At 42.7% G+C, this 22405-nt stretch overlaps 1 protein-coding gene across 8 annotated transcripts in view; it reads right to left on the bottom strand.

The window, feature by feature from the left end:
* Positions 1-22405, bottom strand: part of PDE1C (phosphodiesterase 1C) — a 522865-nt gene that overhangs the window by 311476 nt on the left and 188984 nt on the right. For 2 of the 8 annotated variants that reach the window (XM_059932723.1, XM_059932725.1), the window contains exon 1: positions 10422-10801. The exons of the other annotated variants lie outside the window; for them this stretch is intronic. In XM_059932723.1, coding sequence (XP_059788706.1) covers positions 10422-10522 — 101 coding nt within the window. In that variant the 5' untranslated portion in view covers positions 10523-10801. Of the gene's footprint in view, positions 1-10421; positions 10802-22405 lie in introns of those variants that run through there. 8 annotated transcript variants of the gene reach the window in all.

The following is a 22405-nucleotide window of genomic DNA, read 5'->3' as shown; positions in this document are numbered from 1 at the left end:
CCAGCACTCAGATTACTGTCTAAAAGGCCCCAAAATAGGACCCCTCCCCAAAGAAAGCTGAAATCTTCCTCTGAAGAGCATTATTTTTGAGCAAACCAAGGACCATTTCCCTCTAGCTTAAAATCTACTGCTTAAAGCTGGGCAGTGAGCTAATCAGTGGCGCCAATGAAAAAATATGGAAAGGTTGTTAAAGAAAACAGAAAGTAAATGTCATGCTTGTAGAAGTCCAAGTAGTACTTTTTTGCATAAATGACCTATCCCTCCATTCACATATTTACAACCACTTGCAGCGTTACAAGTACAATAAAACTGTGTGGGTGGGAATGGAAGAGATCTTTGTGACCTCCTTCCTGGGAGCCTGTCTTCTGTTTCTATAAACATCAATGAGAAAGGCTGAAAACAAAAATATTTCTTAATATCTGTGACAACACTGCCAGAGTGGAGATAAATCCAAAGGACTGAGACAAAACTTCCCTCTTCACAGATATTTCCCTGTAATTAGGGGAGGGGTAGGTTTTTTAATTGAATTATCCAGAGAGATGCTTGAATTCTCTACTCTGTTATCCCCATGTAGATTTAGCCAGAACAAAAACTGTATCTTCTGCCAAGTTTAACTTCAGTGACCAGTCTAATGTTTTTAAGCCTTTCCTATCTCCCCAAGTAGTACCTCCTTCCTCCTCTCCTCCACCCTTCCTCCCAACTTGTTATCAAAACCTACTCCCGGCAGAAAGCAGCTATTGGCCATTTACAATTCCAGGTGAATGTAAGTCAATACAACAGCTCCTTGAAAGCAGATGCCCTTCCTATTTCCTCTAAAATCTTCTCTCACAGTAGAATCATCTATAGAAGGCTCTTCTCTGGACATAGGCTCTGTAAATTTCAACAATTTAAATACGGCAAAAGTAAGGCCGATCCCCAAAATACAGAAAAAAGAAAAAAAAAACAACCCACTCAGCTAGCAGATGCACTCTTAGGGACCATTTTGAGCGCCACTGTCAACTGAATCAGTTGAGCATTCGAATCAGATTCTCCTCAGCTACAGTTATGCTCATTGAAAGTATCCAAGACTCCCAGAAATGGGTGCTTGGAACAATTCTTTCATTTTTTTAACCATGACTAATTTCAGTTAGTAGTTTTATAGACAGAATAGCGGTTCTAAACATTTATGAAGCCTGATTTACAATAATTCATCCTTATATTTCACAAATGAGCTACACAGGACCCTGATCATGAAAGTGTTTATAGTTTCTCATAGTTAGCAGACAGGGTTCCAAGTAACAACCTAGAGTAGTATACTAAATATAAAATACTTTGGGGGGGTTAATTTAAAGGTATTGTAAGACCCCTTAGAGTCATCCTCAGACAAGACTCAGAGAGGTAGAGGAAAAAAAGGGGTGGGATATTAATCTGAATTTGAACTACTCCTAAAAACACACCTGGAAGTAGCTTTCGAAGACTAATCTTTCACTACCAGATTTACTCAGTGTCTCTAGAGTGTAGGAAAAGTCTTGCTTATTTAAGAATTTTGGTTGTTTGGAATCTGGATAAACAGAATTTAACGCTCTTTGGATGTCTAATAGTGACTTTCTGTCAAAATGCATCCTCACGTTGCTTCTCACTCTTCTACTGGCCTTAAGGGAAAGGAAAGCTGTATTTTGCCAGAATATTGAATACTGGGTCCCTGCAATAGGTCTTTGGAAGGGAGTGGAAAAAAAGGGAGGAAGGTCCATTTTTGGAAGGCCTTAAAGAGCTTCCGGGGAAGAGGCCATGAATGAGGCAGAGCTGATGTGGAGGCGGAGCACCATGGCAGAACTGTGGATGCGCCAAGAGACGGAGGCCCGGTGTGCGCACGTAGGACCCCCTGGGAGCAGCAGCGCGAGGCGGCGCCCACTGGACAAGCCTAGACAACAGGACAGCCTCCTGCAGGGTCTAGGGAGCCCCCATCCAGCCAAGCTCCACCAGACCCTTCTGCAGGGGGCTGGGCTCCAAGCTCCGAGCCCCACTGCCTGGCTCATGCCTGACAGTCCCCACAAGGTCCGTGATGAGGGCCTCATTCCATTTAGCTTCTTGGACATGGTCTCTTTCTGCCTCTGGAATACTGGAAATGACCCTGCCTAGCCCTCAGGTTTCTGTCTTGGCTCCAAACCCATGTTGTGGTGGACATGACACCAAGCAGTCAGTACAAGGGTTCCAAGCAAAGCCACGTAGATTGACTACTAGCTGGTCTTTCCCAAATGTTGAACAAGTAAATGCCAATGAGAAAATATATGTAAACTCATAGTCTTCTGGCAACTTCTGTCAGACTATTTAGAGAGGTCACACTAAACTATGTTCTCTCTACTTGTAAAATTTATAGGAGTATTAATTTAACATCATTCAGACACATACATGAATACACATATTCACATATACGTATATACACACATTATATATATTATGTATAATATGTATTATATCATTATTTTATATATATATATATAATTTTTTCTTCTTACTTTGTTGGGCTGTACCTTATATCTCCAACACAGACCTTTCCTTAAATCTCCAGGCCCTCTTATCCAACTGTTCATGTCTCCTCAGGGACATATTATAGGCCCCTCATATTCAATATGTCCAAAACTGAGCTCATGATTTCTACTGCGCATTCATTCTGCTGCCACACACAACCAAACTTGCAAACTTGATCCCCGCTCAGTGATCCTGATCTAAGTAAATAGTACCTCTGGATTCAAGCTAAAAACCTGGGAGTTATTCTAAATTCCACATTCTCCCTCACATGCCAAGTCCAAATCCTGTTGAGTCTATCTCCTAAAAATCTCTCAAATCCATCCCCACAGACCTACAGTGGTTTCCCATTGCTAAGGCTCCCTGGCCTAAAAGAAAAGGCAAGATCTGCCCCTCTCTCCAGCTGTGCCTTGAGCCTCCTGTCTCCACACTGTTTTTGCTGCAACCACTTGGCCTTCTTTTGTCTTCTCGGAGGCGTCATGTCCCTTTGGCTCTTTGCACATGCTATTTTCCCAGGCCTTGGATACCTTAGAAGACTCTCCCTCAACTCTTAACTAACACCTACTTATTCTTCATATCTCAGCTTAAATCTCACTTCTTCAGAGAAGGCGTCCCTGATTCTTAGACCTGGTGTGGGCCCCCTCTTACACGTTTCCACAGCACCCTGTACTTCTTTGTGGCACTCATCACAGTAAATATCTATTTGGCAAATTAGATGTTTAACATTTGCCTCTACCTGTAGACTGAATGCTCCCTAAAAGAGGGGACACTTGTCTTGTTTCCCACTGTATCCCTGGTGCCTAGCATAGTGCCTGCCACATGGTAAGTGCTAGAGAAATGTTTGCTGAGTGAATGAGTGATAGATGAGATTCCTGCATATAGATGAGCGTGTATTCATACAAATTTATAAATAAAACTCATTACCTATAGTTATGAATGATGTCTTCTTGACTGAATTATTCTCTTAAGATTTTTCATGATTTCACAACCTAGGAACATCTAGATTTTTCTTATATTCGTTTATTTTATTTAATAAGAGCTGTCAAAAGGTCTTTAAATAAAGAGTACATTCCAATAAACCTGAAGAATATAGCACTTTGCATGGATTCAGTATACGTTCTCCAGAAATAGAGTATTTTATTTGTTGTAGAATTCATTTGTATTACTAATGGGAAATTGTGATGGTCATTCTCAAAGCTGTTCCAGACTACATTATGTGTCTCACATTTAATCATTATTTTTCTTGTCATCTCTCAAAAAGCTATGAAGTGGGTCATGTGAACACTTTCCCTCCATATGGGGAAACTGGAACCAAGGAAAGTAGTTTTCTATGAACCAAAGAAAATTAAAGATGGAAAATGGAGCTAGAAATGAAGAAATCTCTTTGCTTAGGGCTGCTTCCCAACAGACAGATGCTGTAAAACTTAGCCAAAATAATAAACAGCTGCTAAATACTGAGTTGTAATTAGCTAATAAGCTAGCACAACCAAATTCTGATAAGCAAGTGATGATGTACTAATATACGACATTAGTATTCAAGTAAAGAAAATTTCATTCTAAATATAAGAATCTACTTAACCCTTTTTGATATTCACCTCTTTCTCCCCTTCAATATACATTAAGAACATAATTCAGGGAGACTTAACTGGCCTTTATTAGGAAAAGAAAGACTCAAAAACAATCCCTCAAACACAAATGTCTTCCTTCTCTAAATCCTAGGACATTGTGTCAATGTCGTTTACCTAGCAGTTAATTATTGCCCATAATTTTATTGTTGTTGTATAACTTTTCACTTCTATAAAGAATTATCTTGTCTCCCTAACTAGACTCTAAGTTTCCTGAAAGCAGGGCTTTTCTTCTGATACTTTCATTTCTCTTCTGAAGCTCCTAATATCCGGTATAGAATAAGAGCCCAATAAAATTATGCTGAACCATCTGACATTTGCAATTAAATGGGAGAGTGGAAGGCCCCAATTAACACCCTAAAATATGTAATCTGGGGGAAATAAACATCAATTTTAAAAAATTATTCTTTTGGAATTGCTTTATTAGTGAGATTCAGGTGAAGCCCCTCTTCCCTGGGTCATCTGTTCACAAGGCTTTAACTCAGAACCATGACTCTCAGACCCGAGGCTCTAGGCCAAAGGTCTCTCCATAGTTCCAGGCTGCTATCACCACCAGCTACTTGAACCTTCCAGAGGCTGCTCCAGTTCAGCACGTCTAAACCCAAATTTATCATTCTGCTGTATCCAAGCCTGCACTTCTCTCCGTGGTCTCTAACAAGGCAAATGGCACCAAACTCACTAATACATCTGAGACAAAACAAGCTTGGAAGACAACTTCTCCTTCTTTCTCTCTGCTCCATTCTAATGTCAAATGTGCCCCTTATTTTTTCCTCCTTAGTGGCACTACCATAACTGAAGAATCTTCTCCAACTGATCTCCAGGCCTCAAGTCTCATCTCCAATCTGTCCTCCATACTTCTTCCAGAATAGCCATCCTAAAATTCAAATCTCATTGTGTTACTCTCTAGCTTAAAGTCTTTTAACAATTCCTTAGAACTTAAGGGACAAGATGTAAACTCCTTAAAATTACATGCATTCAAAAAAAGATTCCCTGAAAGATGAATGGAGAGTGTCTGGAACACATTTGTATGTGTATGTAATGTGTTCGAAGACCTGCCTCCTTAAACTATGAGCATGTATAGTTTTGAATAAAACAAAAAGTAAATTTTTTAAAATTCCATGTATCACTACCTGGCCCATGCCTTTTATTCCAACTTTATCTCTCACTCCTCCTTGATGTGCCAATGTCTCCCATACCTCTGCACCTTTGTACACTGTTACCTCCATTCACTAGCTTTATCTATCCCTCAATATTGCACTAGATGAGCTGCAAGAGGATACCTCACAACTACCTTTTAAGGAAAATATCTAAGAGCTCTGAGGATTGGTTTGTCAGGCAAGGTAACCCTGTTACCTGGACAGCTGATGGACCAGGGACCAATGTAGGGGCCAACTGCTTCTGAGGTGACCTGGGAGATTTCTGTCCAATAGCTCCATGTTGAATGACAGCAACTAGACCCAACCACACCCTCTCTTTTGGGATTACCGGTAAGAGGTGAGCATAGGGAAGGGCACTAGGACCCAGGCTATATTCCTAGTAAGTAGACACAGCTTTTCCAGTTGTGCATAAAAACAGCTCAGAATTCTGAGCTGATGTACTCTGTGCTGACTGGATGACTCCTTGTTTTCCTCACATCTCTGCAAAAGGCTGACATGAATGAAAGGAATCTGTGCAAGTTTCTTCCTTGTGACTCTAAGGACTCCGCTCCAAGTAAGTCTGCAGCTCACTGCTCACACCTTCTCTGGCCCTCCCAGGCAGAGGTAGCTCCCCGTGTATCCTCTGTAACGACAGTCAACACTTCCGGGTGTTCATTTCTTTAGCTATAGCCTTATATCTTACAGCTTTATGGCTTACCTACTTTTGCACAGAGTTTATCAAAGTGCTCGGCACATAACAGACACTCAGTAAACGTTAACCGACTGAACTTCTGTTGCCTGAACACTGATGACCCTATTAAAAATTTCAGATGAATAGAAAGAAAATACAGATTGAGAAGCCTTTATTAAATAAGAAATACAAAACCAAAGATCCGGGCTTCTTTGCCTCTGGATTTTCCCCCCGCCTTTGATGTATACTTTGGAAAAGTCACTTAAGTTCTCTGTACTTCAGTGGGGGTATCAGTGAAGACTTTCAGAGACAACAAACTCAAAGTAACCTATGCAGGAACACAGCCTGACGTATTCGCGTAGCTGGGACAGCAGAAAGAATCAGAGAAACAACTGCAGGAACTGGGGCTTGTGGGAGCAGACACAGGGACTTCCACTCCATCTTCTCCCCTCTGCTTCTCTGTAAGTTCTGGCCTGTCTCCTGTCACTGAAAGCTCTTCTCCACGCAGTGAGAAATGGAGCCAGCAGCGGCCACCAAGAAAACCCAGCAGAGAAAGCAGCACTCTCCCCCAGCCAATAGAGAATCTCAGTGGAGGACTCTACTGCTTCTGCTTGGGTCCTGTGCCACACTTGAGACCAACCACTGTTGCCAGAACGGTGAAATTCTATGATTGCCGATCCTGGATCCTGAGCCCATGGAGGGCTGGGAGGCAGGGGGGAGGGTCTACTGCCATAATAAGGGGGATGGGAAAGCTTGCTGAATAGACAGAAACAATAATCCCAGTCTGTGACCCTAATAACCATACACCTGGGGATACTCCAGTAACCAAAACAGATCCAAAAAAAAAAAAAAACTATGTCCTCACGGAACTTATATTTTAGTTGGAGGAAACAGACAGTAAACATAATAAACCATACCTCCGTTTATGTTCATAGTACTATTTTAGATCATGCAAAAAAGGCATCATCATCTTCACAGAGTGTTAAAAAAGCATAAAGTTTATTGTACTGACTACCTCATAGTTGGGCAAAACAGATATACAATAGCTTAATTACAATTGTGACAATAAATGCCAAGAAATAAGTGAAACCTGTTCTCTTGCTCTCAATTTTTTAAAAAAAAAAAAGTATAGAAGCACCCTTTTGTCATCATATAACAGGAAAAACTCTTGGTCGGGACCCAAGGTACAAGTTACGACTCAAAACCATACAGCCGTGAGGCTCCCCCTCATCATCAGAGGAAGCAAGTGCAGTCGTCATATTTTCCCTGACTGGAAGATTCCCTAACAAAACAGGCGTTGGGAGGGGCTCTTAACAATTCCACCCACTCCTACAGAGGATAGAGTAAGGACAACAGCACTTGGGGGACAACTGAGGAAATGGAAACACAAAAAAAGAGGCTCCTTCCTCAAGGAACTTCTATTTTAATTGGAGGAAACAGACAATAAGCATAATAAATAAATTAAATATATAGTATTAAGACAGTGAAACGTGCTAGAGAAAAAAGGAAAGCGTGGAAAGGGGGATGTGTGGGGCTTGTAATATAGAGAGGACCATCCCCTATATTCTCCACACTGTAGATTTTTGGCAACAATCCTCTTGCTGCTGGTAAAGACCACTCCAGGCCAGTGCAGAAAAGGGGAGGAAAAGAGAGAACCTGGGTAAACGTAAGAGTGGGATTCTGCCCTGGGTCGTGGCTTTGCCACATCTTGCCCAGTTTCCGCCTCAGTTTAGATTACTGTGCCCAACCTGGGTAATGATGTTAATTAAATCCATCTCCCATCTAGTTCATGGAATATTGTGTTGATAGTATCACGTGGCCTATAAGCTGACCCAGATATACATTTACCTTCATTTTGAATACTGAAAAGTTCACCTTTGGGTCTTTATGCTTCCTTCATCACCTATTCATTGAGCACCTACTATGTGCCAAACCCTGCTCTAGGCACTGGAGGTACAGCAGTGAGCAAGACACACAAAGTGTCTGTCCTAAGGAACTGACGTTCTACTGGAGGAGATGAAAAATTCAAGGATAGATTAAGTAGGCGAGATACTGACAATACCACTAAATAGTCCAGGCATGAGATGATCAAGTCCTGAAACTTAGATGGCTCTCAAACAAGGTGAACCAAATTCCTGACTATCTGTGGTCACCTGTAAAGCCCCTTCTATACAGGTGTCATGGTAATAAATTGGTATGAAAATTCAATTGTGGTTATTGAGTTTTTCTAAAATGTTGAAAGAACAGCTTCCTTTCTCTTACTGTTAATCCACTGTGGTAACAAAGAGACACACACCCTTCCATCTCCTAAGGTTTCTATTTTGTTAACTGCAAAAGTGTTATTCCAAGTTGTATAAAAAAGCATGCGCTTTGGTTTCCGGAGTCTTTAGCAACTTATTATAGCACTATTGTTTGTTTAAAAAAAAAAAAAAAGTGGTAGTAAGAACCATAACAGTAGTAAAAAAAAAAAGTCATAACAATAGTAACATGTCATTTTTCAAATCAGAAAGTGAAGCTACACATCTCCTGGGACTGCTGTTGGCCAGGGTGTTTCAGTAGGAAGGGTAGAAAGAGAAGGATTCAAAAACACATATTTGGAAAAGAATCAACCCACACCTTTTATGTTCAAAGGTACAGGGTGCTAGGTAAACAGGAGAGACTTGAAAACAAAAATGCAGACAACAATTTGGGGAGAGAAGCCTATAATAGATGAAACAGAGGAAGCTACAAGACAGTGCGTTGTAAGCTCTAAATGCTTTCTCGCACAAGTTTCCCACCTCAACCTGGCTGATTTGCCCAAACACTCTTCCCCAGCCTGAGTAGCTCCGTGGAGTTGGTTGGAATCGTAAAGCAGCCTGAGAGAAGCAGTTCCTGAGTGTGTGCACACGAGTCCCTCCAGCCGGGATGTCAAGGAGACCAGCTTGACAACACTTTGACATTGCATATTTTGTACCCAGATTTTGTGGATGCAACAAACTTTCTGTGTGCACCATAATATGATCACATGGAGTGTTCATCACATATAACATGAGCTTATTGTAAACACCTCTCCCGAAAGAGGTGCTGCATTGCGTGCATCTCAACTGTTGGAAGAGCCTGCCAGCCAGAGAGACAAGATTTCCAAATAAGTTTACAGCCTCTGCTTACAGCAGCCAGACAACCCAAAAGTCATGTTATTTGGCATGGTTTCCCATTTACATCAATGGCAATGAAACGCACTTTGATTATTGATGGAAGGGCTTTTATAAATTGCACTTTAAATGGGGATACCTTGAAGAAACACCTACCTTATTGCTTCCCTTTAGAAACTGTGAATATCCTGGTTGGAATGTGGTCTCCCCCAAGATAAAGATAACTTAGATCAGTGCCTTTCTGATTTGTTTTGGGGTGTGTGTGCATGTGTGTGTGTGTGTGTGTGTGTGTGTGCTTTCAAAAACAATAACTGCAGCAAAACAAACTGCCAAGGAGCTGGTTTTCCCATCACTGCCCTTGGTAGGAACAGAAGGTCTGGAGAATATACTTGGAGAAAACCTATTTTTTTTTTATCTGCACTAGATATTTGATGCCAAATATCTGGGAAATGAGTATCTGGTGGTTATGGAAGGTATCTTTGGGAGCTGCCTGGTCAACTGAGGAGCAAGCTGTAACCGTACAGCTGTCACTACAGCTTCCTGACTGGGATAACCAGCAGTTCATTGTTTATGAAATCTTTTCACAGAAAATAACACGTATTTTCAGGTCACCTCTCCTCAGTACCCCAAAACAGACAGCACCCGATGAAGTGAATGAAATTCAGAGATCTCTGTTCACCAGTCCAACTAGAATTCTGGCCACTGTATTGAAAGCAAACGCCCTATTTCACTCTTCAAATATTACTAGGAAACTCCAATATTGGTTCTGAACCCTACTTTCTCCAAAACTAGTCCTTCCTTTTAGTAACTATTTTCTTGCTAGAAAGAATCCTAAGAAAATATCAGAAGTTGAAGTAGGCTAGGGAGAGGGAGAAGAAAATCTAACAGCCAGAATGCATGCTGAATTTGAACTGTTGTTAAGTTCTTGGACCACCTGCCAAGGTGTCTGCAAGCATTCTGCAGAGAATAACTCTTCCTTTGATCAAAAGTCAGTGACCTGAGTCCCCAAACTTTTCTCCCCTGACAAACAAACAAACAGAAATATCTCCATGAATATTGAGCCACTATAACTGAAATCTAAGGACATCTCCTCTTCCCCAAAGAAAGCATGACTTGGAAACAGCAAGGCATTCCGAAGCACTCAGAAAGACAAGTCTCGCTGTTGAAAGGAAGGTAGCAGTGACTGTAATTAACAGAGAAGCGGTTGTGGAACTTCTAGGGCTGTATTTTTAAGGGTCATGCAGGAATGGGGGTGAGCAGTCGTGACTGTGGCTGTGTAGTAAAATACTGATGAGAGGGAAATAGGGCAAGAGAAGTAAACAGATCTACTTACAGCCCTCGGAGCCGAAGCCAGATTTTCTCGATCTGTTCGGGTTGCAGGTATTTCAGAGAGTTGCTCTCAAATTCTTCAATCTCCTTGGTTGGCGACTCCATAGCTGCAGGTTATCACGGGGAGTGAGGCCGAGAGAGTTTGGGCTGTCCCCTCCCGCCTCTTTGCCCAGCCCTGCCCTCGAGCCCCAGTCAGGTGGCGCGCGCGTCTGCCTGTCACTTTCTGCGTGCGCTCCCCCTTCTGCGACCCCCAAATCATGGCTTAAAGCGGGCCCGGAGGGCCGGGGACCCCGGGCCCACGTGCCCCCCGGAGGCAGCTGCGGGAACCAACCATGCTGCTGGGCTAATGCCAAGGGTAGGAATTGTGCTCCTGATCTAGGAGAAAACACCTCAGACCTATTCGGATTCTTTTTTTTTTTTTTTTCTCAAACAAAGCCAAGGAAGCGAACAGTTTGGCAGCTGAAGGACTGCAGGGGGGGAAAGGGAGGACCGAGTGGGGAGGAGAGGCGGCGAGGAGGGAGAAAGGGAGAAGGGGAGAGCGGGGAGGCGGGGGGGAGTCTAGGGGGAGCCGACGCGGGGCTGGGCGGTCCGACCCGGAGGCCGTGCACCCCGGCTCCACCCGCGCCCCCTGCCCTGGGGCGCCCCGCGGCTCCCCCTCCCGGTCGTTCTCTGCCCAGCCATGCTGCCTTCCCGCCCCCTCTCTGTTTTGTGTCACTTACCAGCAGCTCTGCTGACAAGCGAGAAAACTGACAACTGAGAAGAGTCTTCTGCGAGCGCGCCGGGACCGGCGTCTGGTCTGGCACCCGCGGGCGCGGAGGGAGGGGCGCGCCGGGCACCGCCGGCGGCAGGGCACACGCTTGCCGGGCTCCAGCCCCGCACCCGGAGACCCGCGCGCGCCAGGGCGGCCCGGCGCGCCGATGGCTCCCGAAGCCCGCACAAAATGAATAGCACGGCACCGCGCGCGGAAATCCCAGGGAACCGAGGTCCGTGTCCTCCCAGGGGGCCGGTGGGGCAAACAGCCACGGCGAGGTTCCGCGGAGTTTGCGCTTGGAGCTTTCATTCACAGCGCTCACTTCCACGCCCGCCAGAGAGCCGGTTCCATTTTGAAATATTAAAGCAATTGACAGGGACTAAAGTAACCACACACCACACTTAGAAAGTCCCAATATGTTCTTGCTACTGGGAGTCACCTCTCTCTCTCTCTCTCTCCCCAAAATGGTGTGAGAAAAGGAAAATATAAACAAAAGTAAGGAGGTTGGAGTTTCCACTGATTCATGACAGACTCCCTAAAGGGTCCCTGGGCAGATGCTGACACTGGAGAGGAGTTTCAGCTCCACGAAGCTACAACTCAGTATCTGCGTCCCCCTAGGTCATTCACAATGTCAATAAAGTGTAATGCTCAGGCAGAGTGGATCCAGGTAATGCAGTTAAGAGGGGACGAGAGAGAGGTGGGATTAAAAGAAAGACCAAAGACAGAAAAAGAAAAGAAAGAAAAGATCCTGGCTCAAGCTGACTGAGGCCCGGACATCACAGGAACTGGTGGTCGAGCTCCCTTCTAGACGCAGCCACCACCGCTTCCCAGGGGCCATTTCAAACCTGGGACTCGGGGCTCCTGAGATTCAGGACGCAGCTTGCCCTATAAAGGTACTGTCCCTCACTGGCAGTTAATGATTCTTTCAGTCACACTCCCAGCATTCTTATTCTATCCATCAGATATTTGCCTGCTTCTCAAAATTCAGATAAACTTAAAGGTGAGAACTAGTTTTTCTCCATTGCTCAAGTAAAGTTCCATTCAAGTGGCCTTGATAAAGAAATTTTAAAAACAGTGTTTAAATCCTAAATGCTCATCCATTTGGAAGTGGGCATTTACTTTCCAGAAATTAGAGATGAGAGTGATGAGGACGGCATGGCTAGCCCCATTCACTGCAGTGGAGAAGGTACCTGCCTCAAGGTGAGATGACAGACCTTTTTGATTGAAAAGAACTTACACACTCACCTACCACACAAGCTGAAGTCACCTCATTAAAGTCAGTCCTTAAGGATTTTCTGGAAGCACATACAGTATCCATCAGACTGTGCACCTTGTGCAGCGTGCTGTCAGAATATGGAAGCTAGTAATGAGAATAATGGCGACCTTATATCCGAAACTTCCTATGGTCCGGTCCGTACTGTTCTAAGGGCTCTACACTCACATAACACCAGCAACAATGTTATGAAGCAAAAGCTATTATTATCATCTCCATTTTATAGCAGAAAACTGAAGCACAAGGAGGTTATCTCGACCTACCAGAAAGAGAACTGAACTGGAAAAGACCAGAGTTTGAGTTATGACATTACTGTATCCAAGACAAAACTGTCCCTCTCACAGGATCCCATTTTCCACATCTTTAAAGTAAAGAATTTATGCAAAAAGTTTTTTATGTCTGTTCCAGCTTCATGATTCTATGAGGTCATCTGGAGAGAAGTGGGGAAAGGAAATGCTGAAAAGGCAGATGCGTATTGCTGAATACATACTTTAACTACATCATGGTTTCTCCAAGGGCTGGCCTACAATGAAAGGATAGAAGGGAATGATAAAGGATGATACTCAACTTCCTGCCCTCCACCATACCTATGACTTTTCCTCATATTAGTGGGATTTTGATCAAGTCAGAGAAAAGCAAATTTTGAAAGAAAAAGGAAAAGAATAGTCTTTCACTTTAAGTAAGCTAATCAGAGAAGGAGAACCAAAAATAGTCTTTAAAAAAGTTTGTGAAACATGATTTTGTTTCATTTTAGAAAACTTAAAAAGTAAACACGTATGAGAAAGTTAATAAGGATATAACTTTTCTTTATTTTAGAACCATAGTCGTTTTTGGAGCTGGAGGAACCTTAAAGATAATCTAATTTAGACATCTTCGAATGTCTTAAGCAACACAATATTTTATTTCAAATTGACATCTTATAAGGGATTCTAATGCCTACCTCAGATTTTAAAAGTAAAGAAAGAGCTGCTCTGGTTGAATGAGGCAGTGGAGTACTTAGTTCTCAGGGTCAGAGTCCACCTCTGCCTTCTCCATATCCCATCTCTGAGTGACCAATGCTCCCACTTCACAGATGAGAACACTGAGGCCAAAGTACCACAAAACACCACAGGATTCCTTGCTTCTCATTCAGGGTTCTTTCTAAACTACACTAGGAAGAGTTTGCCTTCTCTCCGCCAACAAAATATTACTGCTTTTAGATACACCATGTTATTATGTTACTCAGATTTTATTTTCTCTTTATCTATCACAGACAGGGTATGCTTGTATGTTGTAGCAACATTACAAGCCACAATTTCTACTGGCATCCTGCTCAGAGGCAAGCAAAAAAAAAAAAAAAAAAAAATTAGATACAAATCCACCCAGAAACAAAAGATCTAGGAAAACACAAAGCCACTCTCAACCTTGCTTTGGAGGTCAATTTCCATGGTGACTTCCTATCCCAGCTTTTTGAGTAAGACTTTTTAGAAAATCTTATATGGTGAAACATCATTAATTATACATAGACATGCATATATACATAAATATATTATATATAACATATATATACACACTCACATATATACATACTTATAATTGCCAATTTAAGGTAGTCTGCCAAATCAACCTACCTAAGGAGGAAAAAGACCTGTACTTGAAAAACTATAAGACACTAATGAAAGAAATTAAAGATGACACAAGCAGATGGAAAGATATACTGTGTTCTTGGTTTAGAAGAAGCAGTATTGTTAAAATGACCACATTACCCAAGGCAATCTACAGATTCAATGCAATCCCTATCGAAATACCAATGGCATTTTTCACAGAAATAGAACAAATAATTTTAAAATTTGTATGGAAACACAAAAGTCCCTGAATAGCCAAAACAATCTTGAGAAAGAAGAACAGAGCTAGAGGAATCATGCTCCCTGACTTCACATAATACTACAAAGCCACAGTAATCAAAACAGTATGGTACTGGCACAAAAATAGACACAGAGATCAATGGAACAGGATAGAGAGCCCAGAAATAAACCCACGCACTAACGGTCAATTAATCTAAACAAACGAGGCAAGAATATACAGTGGAGAAAAGACAGTCTCTTCAATAAGTGGTGCTGGGAAAACTGGACAGCTACATGTTAAAAAATGAAATTAGAACATTCTCTAACACCGTATACAAAAATAAACTCAAAATGGATTAAAGACCTAAATTTAAGATTGGATACTATAAAACTCTAGAGGAAAGCACAGGCAGAACACTCTTTGACATAAATCATAGAAATATTTTTTTGGATCCGTCTCCTAAAATAAAGGGAAAAAAAGCAAAAATAAACAAATGGGACCTAATCAAACTTAAAAGCTTTTGCACAGCAAAGGAAACCACTGACAAAACGAAAAGACAACCTACTGAATAGGCGAAAATATTTGCAAATGATATGACCGATAAGAGATTAATATCCAACATATATAAACAGTTCATACAACTCAACATCAAAAAAACAAACAACCCGATTAAAAACTGGGCAGAAAAACTGAATTGACATTTTTTCAAAGAGGAAATGCAGATGGCCAACAGGCACATGAAAAGATGCTCAACATTACTAGTCATCAGGGAAATTCACATCAAAACCACAATGAGATATCACCTCACACCTGTCAGAATGGCTATCATCAAAAAGAACACAAATAACAAATGTTGGCGAGGATGTGGAGAAAAGGGAATCTTTGTGCACTGTTTGTGGGAATGTAAATTGGTGCAGCCACTGTGGAAAACATTTTGGAGATTTCTCGAAAAACTAACAATAGAACTACCATATGACCCAGCAATTCTACTCCTCGCTATATATCAGAAAAAAAACCAAAAACACTAATTCGAAAAGATACATGCACGGGGACTTCCCTGGTGGTCCAGTGGTTAGGACTGCGCACTTCCACTGCAGGGGGTATGGGTTTGATCCTTGGTTAGGGAACTCAGACCCCACAAACTGCACAGCACGGCCAAAGAAAAAAGAAAGAGAAGATATGGGCACCCAATGTTCGTAACAGCATTATTTACAACTACCAAGGTATGAAGCAACCTAAGTGTCCATCAACAGATGAATGTCTAAAGATGTGATGTATATATACACAATGGAATACGACTCAGCCATAAAAAAGAATGAAATTTTGCCATTTGCAGCAATATGGATGGACTTGGAGGGCACTATGCTAAGTGAAATAAGTCACACAGAGAAAGACAAATACTGTACGATCTCTCTTATATGTGGAATCTAAGAAAATACAACAAACTAGTGAATAAAACAAAAAAGAAGCAGACTCACAGATATAGAGAACAAACTAGTGGTTACCAGTGGGGAGAGGTGGGGAGAGGCAATAGAGGGATGGGGGAGGGGGAATGCAAACTATTGGGTGTAAGATAGGCTACAGAGATGTATTGTACAACACAGGGAATATAGCCAATATTTTGTAATAACTGTGAAGTGGAGTATAACCTTTAAAACTGTATAAAAAATAAAAACAAAAGAAATAAATAAAACCTTTGGCTCAAGAAAAAAAATAAAATAAAATAGTCCCCCAAATAGACAAAGAGTAACTTAGCCTAAGTACTATCAAACCTCTGCATAATCAGCATTAAGTATCAGAAGATCAGAAAGAAAGTGAACTCCCTGTACATGGCAGAGTTCAAGGAGAAGCTGCATGACTATCAGACAAGGGAGCAGGAATCAGGCTTCACAAGCATGAGAATGACCCCTCAGTTCCCTTTCATCGCTACAATGCCACGATTCAATAATAACCGCAATAAAAACAACCACTACCCTTACTGGCTATTGAGAACTACCCTGTGCCAAGCACCATGCTAAAAGCACATCACAGGTTGGTTCATTTTCACCCTCAACAAAACACTTCAGAAGAATTCATTATGTCCATTTACAAGTAAAGACAGAAGCGGCTCCCAAAGGTCAGATCAATTTTGCAAAGATGTACTGCTAAAGTGGCAAAGCCAGGTTTTAAACCAAGACTAGAGTACAAAGTTCTTTTCCCTTTGTTATACCTCCTCCCTGCAGACACATAAAAAGACAAATTAAAAGGTATATAACAGAGAGGGTGGAGCTGCAGGAGCACAGATGAGGGGTCCCGAAAACTGCAGGGGAATTACAGCAGCTACGTAGTGGAGATAACATCTGAACTGGATCTTGAAGGTGGAAGGTGGGTGGAGGCAGGTGATTCTAGAAAGAGGGAACTGTATGGGAGGATACACAGAAGCGTGAGAAGGGGTGGAGTGGCCAGCAATCCACAAACAATTTTGTGGCTTGACTATAAGTGCATGACTAAGAAGAACAGGAGAAAAATGCTGGCAGTGTCAGCCAGACCTGTGTGGTCATGGAAGAAGTTTGGGCTCTCTTCTGCAGATGATAGGGAGCTATGGGTGGCTCTAGGCAGAGGGAAGCATGGTCATATGTGGAGGGTACCTGCTGCCTGAATATGCATCATATACTGAGGTCAGCTCAGGGAACCTGCCTCAGGACCATGCAACAACCATGGGGCAAATGATAACCAGGGTTCCATAAGAGGAATCCAACTACCAAATGCAAACAAGCTCCTCAGCTTACCAAGGAAGAGCTAGACAAAGAAAACAGACAAAATCAGAAAAAGCACAGCATTATCTCCCATGAACACCCATCTTCTAGCTACAAGATTATGACTGCTTGCTTTGACCTCCATGAAGCAAGCCAGTGTCCCTGATACATTTTTCATAATTTGGCAATGGCGTCATCTAGAGTCTTTTGATGGGAAAATTCTGGAGAGGCATTTAGGACATTGGAAGTAGCACCACCAGGCACAGCAGCCCCTCCTTCCTGCCCACACCAGATGTGAGCCAGCCCCCAGGACACACAGTCAACACAGGCTCTTCTCTCCCATGGGCTTTTCTTTCCAGCAAGGGGCCTCTTTGGTGACAGTCACACTGGTTTTCCCTTTGATGTCTTCTCTTTTTGGTTTCATAGTTTGGGGCAGATTCTATACTAGGAACTACCTCCACCAGGAAAAAAAAAAAGATGCAAAAAGAGACAGTGGACTGACGAAGCCCAGAGGACATATTCTCAGCCCCATGTGAAATGGGGCTCAAGTATCCAGAGTGTAGCCCAGTGAGGCAGGGAGAGGAGATGGGAGAGACAGGATGGAATCCCAGCTCAGGGGTGGTCTGATGTAACTTGCATGTGATCCAGTTTTTGCCCCTATCTCTGGAAGGATCCTTCAGTTGCTCTGACAGGAGAAGTTCATGTAACCCTTCCAGTGGAGGTAAATACAGGAAAAGGAAAGGACTAGGAGTAGCACTGAATCGTCTGTGACCCAGAACAAGACCCTTCTCTTCTCTTCTCTGGCCATGGCTGGGTTGGGCTCAGTGACCTCTGGATCTTTTCCCAGCTCTCACATGCCCTGATTCAAAACCCACAGCCTGACCTGAGCTAACCAAGCTTTTCATTGACCCAAAAAAGCTGTAGGAAAACCTGGAGTCTAGCCCCTGGCTAGATTTGACTATAACAAACATGGCCTAGGTTGGCCAATCAGAGGCATCCACCTCCTATCTCTGAACAAAGTGATTGGTCCGAGAGCGACATGTAACTAAAGCAGATCCAACACCAGTTCTTTATGGGAGATTTGATGTGGTCCCTGGGAAAGAGAGAGGAGGTCTATTTGTCTTTTCTTTGGGATAACAGAGAAAAGCAGACAGAAGAACTAAAAAGACAAAGAAAAAAATATGAAAGGGTCTTTCGAGCCCCTTGATCCTGCTATGCCTGAAGCCAGAACTACCCATGGACTTTTAAGTTATACGAACAAAATAAATATCTCCTCCACGCCCCCCCCATTTTTTTTTTTCACTTAAACTAGCTTGAATCAAATTTCTGTCACTGACGACTAAGAGAATCCTAATTAATACAACTCCTCCCTTAGAGGACTACTGTAAGGAATTAAAAAAAAAACAACAACACGTATGACCAGTGCCTTAAACACTGAAGGCTCTCGTGAGACAGTAGTTCCTCCCCCATCTCATCTATCCAACAGCACATGAAGGAAGGAAAGATGGAAAACGGTACAGGAACCTTGGCGTGCAGAGCACCCAAGGTAAATATAAAGAGACTTTATTATCCTGATAAATAGACAGGTCAAAAATTGTGTTTCAATAATTTTTTGATAATGGCCTCTCAAAGCATTGCCATATTACACACATTAGCCCCTCCAAACAACCCTAGAGTGAATAAAACACATATTATTTTTATCCCCAGTTTAGAAAGGAAGTGGATGAGATCTGAGAGGTCTCTCGGTGCCCTCCGGATAGCCTACCCTCCAGCTAGTGGCAGGGAAACATGACAGCACAAGGCTTTCCTGACTCCTGGCCCCAGTGGCCACTCTGCCTCTCAGAAAAATTGCCAACCCAGCAAAATTAACTTGGTTGTACTAATGAAATTGAAAATTTTGTTCACGTAAAACTGCTGATGCTACAGTCAGCCAAATTCTGACCCAAATGCACATAAATCAGCACGTTGTTCTTCTGTCACTGTAAAGCAAATTTGAATGTGGAAAACCTCAGTGCTGAAAGGGAACTTAGCTATCCCTTTACCTAAGCTCCAAATTCTGAGAAAAAAGGGCAGCCCCAGCAGGTTAGATAAATGCACAAGGCCCAGCGCTTGATTTTGGCAAAGCCAGGACCAGAAGCCATGTCCCCAGACCCCCGGCCCAAGGCTCCTTTATCTCTGAACTTCCTTCCCGGTCTCAAGAACAGCTCCTGCTTCCACCTGAGGATTTGATTCAAGGGTTTGTTCACAGATAAGAAGAAGAAATGCCCACTAAAACCATAGGCCACTGGCAAAGGTTTCCTGAAGGAAAATAGAGGAAGAGAGACTCCAGGAAAGTGGAAATGTGTGTGGTGGCTCAGGTCATAACCAGGAGTGACGGGTGTAAGGGGGCCAGGAAAGGGACAGTGGAGAAAGGCTGGATCTGCAGACTGAGGTGGGCCTGAACTATCATAGGAAAGCATAGTCTTTTTATGCTCTTGCCGATAGGGAATCATTAAAATCTGTTGAGCAGGTGTGTAGCAGATGCAAAGTAGAATTGTGATCTAACAAGTATGATTTATAAAGAAAGATAAAAAGAAATTTTAAAAATTGATTTTGAACTGCCACCAGAAAAGATTTGCAGATGCTTGTCTCTGTATCTAGGGGGGTGGGGGGAGACAATCTCACAAATAAATGCTGGAAACTTTTAAATCCATTCATTCAACAAACCTTTTCTTAGTGCTTATTATGTGCCAGGCACTCTGTGATAGTAGGTATGCAGTGGTCAATAAAAAATCCAGTGCCTGCAGCATGGAGCAACAGTCTAATTAGGGTAACAGATGCTAAACAGATTATAAAACAATAAATACATCAATATCAACTGTGAAAAGTGCTGAAAAGAAAATAAACAGAAACTGTTTTCTCCAGTATAGAAAACATTGGGGGTGGGACCTATTTATAAATAAGTTGGGCACTTCAGCCAACTATTGCTATGTAACAAACGACCCTCTAAGATTCAGTGGCTAAAATTTAGGACAACAGCAAAACCATCTTTTATCTCTCATGATTCTGTGGGTTGACCAGGCAGTTCTTCTGCTGGTCTTGTTTGGGGTCTCTCATGCAGTTGCAGTCCGATGTCTGTTGGGGCTAGAATAACCAATATGGTTTCACTCACATCTCTGGGGCCTTGGCAGGGACATCTCCCTCTCTCTCCCTCTCTCTCCCTCTCTCTCCCCCCTCTCCCTCCCCCACCTCCCTCTCTCTCCCTTCCCCCCCTCCCTCCCCTCTCCTCTGTCCACATGGTCTCCATGTGGTTTGCTGAGACTTCTTTATTTTTTTTTAATTTTTTTTAACATCTTTATTGGAGTATAATTGCTTTACAATGGTGTGTTAGTTTCTGCTTTATAACAAAGGGAATCAGCTTTACATATACATACATCCCCATATCTCCTCCCTCTTGCATCTCCCTCCCACCCTCCCTATCCCACCCCCCCATCCCACCCCTCTAGGTGGTCACAAAGCACCAAGCTGATCTCCCTGTGCTATGAGGCTGCTTCCCACTAGCTATCTATTTTACATTTGGTAGTATTTATAAGTCCATGCCACTCTCTCACTTTGTCCCAGCTTACCCTTCCCCCTCCCCGTGTCCTCAAGTCCATTCTCTACATCTGCGTCTTTATTCCTGTCCTGCCCCTAGGTTCTTCATAACAATTTTTTCTTCTTAAATTCCATATATATGTGTTAGCATACGGTATTTGTTTTTCTCTTTCTGACTTACTTCACTCTGTATGACAGACTCTAGGTCCATCCACCTCACTACAAATAACTCAATTTCATTTCTTTTTATGGCTGAGTAATATTCCATTGTATATATGTGCCACGTCTTCTTTATCCATTCATCTGTCGATGGACACTTAGGTTGCTTCCATGTCCTGGCTATTGTAAATAGAGCTGCAATGAACATTGTGGTACATGACTCTTCTTGAATTATGGTTTTCTCAGGGTTTATGCCCAGTAGTGGGATTGCTGGGTCATATGGTAGTTCTATTTTTAGTTTTTTAAGGAACCTCCATACTGTTTTCCATAGTGGCTGTATCAATTTGCATTCCCACCAACAGTGCAAGAGGGTTCCCTTTTCTCCACACCCTCTCCAGCATTTATTGTTTGTAGATTTTTTGATGATGGCCATGCTGAGACTTCTTTAGATGGCAAGTTCATTGCCAGAGCAAGCGTTCTAAGTGGGAGGAGGTAGAAGCGTCCATCATCTTAAAGGCCAGGCCCAGAACTGGCACAGCATCATTTCTACTGCATTTGGCTGATTAAAACAACCACACAGACTAGCTCTGATTCAACGGCAGGAGAAATAAACTCCACCTCCCAAGGCAGAGGGGAGGGTGGAAGTGACAGATTTTACAGCCATCTTTACTCCACCTAGGTGGTCAGGGATGGCCTCCGTGAGCAGGTGACATCTGAGCCAAGACCTGAAGGAGGTAAAGGAGTCATCCAGGTAATAAGCAGAAGAAAAGCATTTCTGACAAAAGGGAACAGCAAATGCAAAGATTCTGGGGCAGAAAGAAGCATTTGATGGGGTCAAGGAACTGGAAGGAGGCAAGTTAGTTGTGACTGGAGAGATGCGGCCAAGGGAAGACTGGCCTGGGATTAGGTGGAGGAAGCAGGTGGCTAGGGCCACAGCAGAGACTTGAGGGCAGATTTACAGACCAGCTTCCACTTGAAGTGCAATGGGAAATCATTAGGGATTACAAGAGCTGTGTGTTCATAAAGGATCACTCTGGTTGCTATGTGAAGAATGGCCGGAAAGGAGCAAGAATGTCCCCTGGCTTAATCAAAGATGCTAAATGATCTCAAGAAGTGACCTGAACTGAGGACAGACTCTAGACACATGAGCTCCAGCATCCAAAATCCACAGTGACAATACGGAACTAATTCGTCACTGATGATGAACTAATTTCCCTGTTGGTAGGGTTACTACAGGATTCACTAGACTACTCTCCTGGAGGACAGAGGTCACAACTGCCTTGTCCATCACTGTCCCTCGAGTGCATAACAGACCAAATGACAAATGACCAAATGGGCTTCTCAGAGAAGGACTGTAAAATTTATTTCATTATGGTGCACGATGATTCCTGCCATATAAACTATATTCAAAGAGCAAACCCCAGACATGGAAACAAATGAACCTTCAACAAGACCAGAAGCCAATGTGGGATTATCCAGGGAAAGGCAATAAAGCATTGCCCAGGTTACATTTTGGTGCATAAAATGTTAACTTTCAATTATCTGGCAGCTGTACCTCCAGAGAAGTGAAATGTTACTTTTCTGTGTGATTCAGCACACAAGGGGAATGAGGGCTATTAACTACTCCTGACAGTATTTTCAAAATTGTCCTTGAGTACATCTAAATGGTCCAT

The sequence above is a fragment of the Balaenoptera ricei genome, chromosome 9 (genome assembly GCF_028023285.1).
Source record: "Balaenoptera ricei isolate mBalRic1 chromosome 9, mBalRic1.hap2, whole genome shotgun sequence".
Lineage (NCBI taxonomy): Eukaryota > Metazoa > Chordata > Mammalia > Artiodactyla > Balaenopteridae > Balaenoptera > Balaenoptera ricei.
This window is presented reverse-complemented; position numbering and strand designations above follow the sequence as displayed.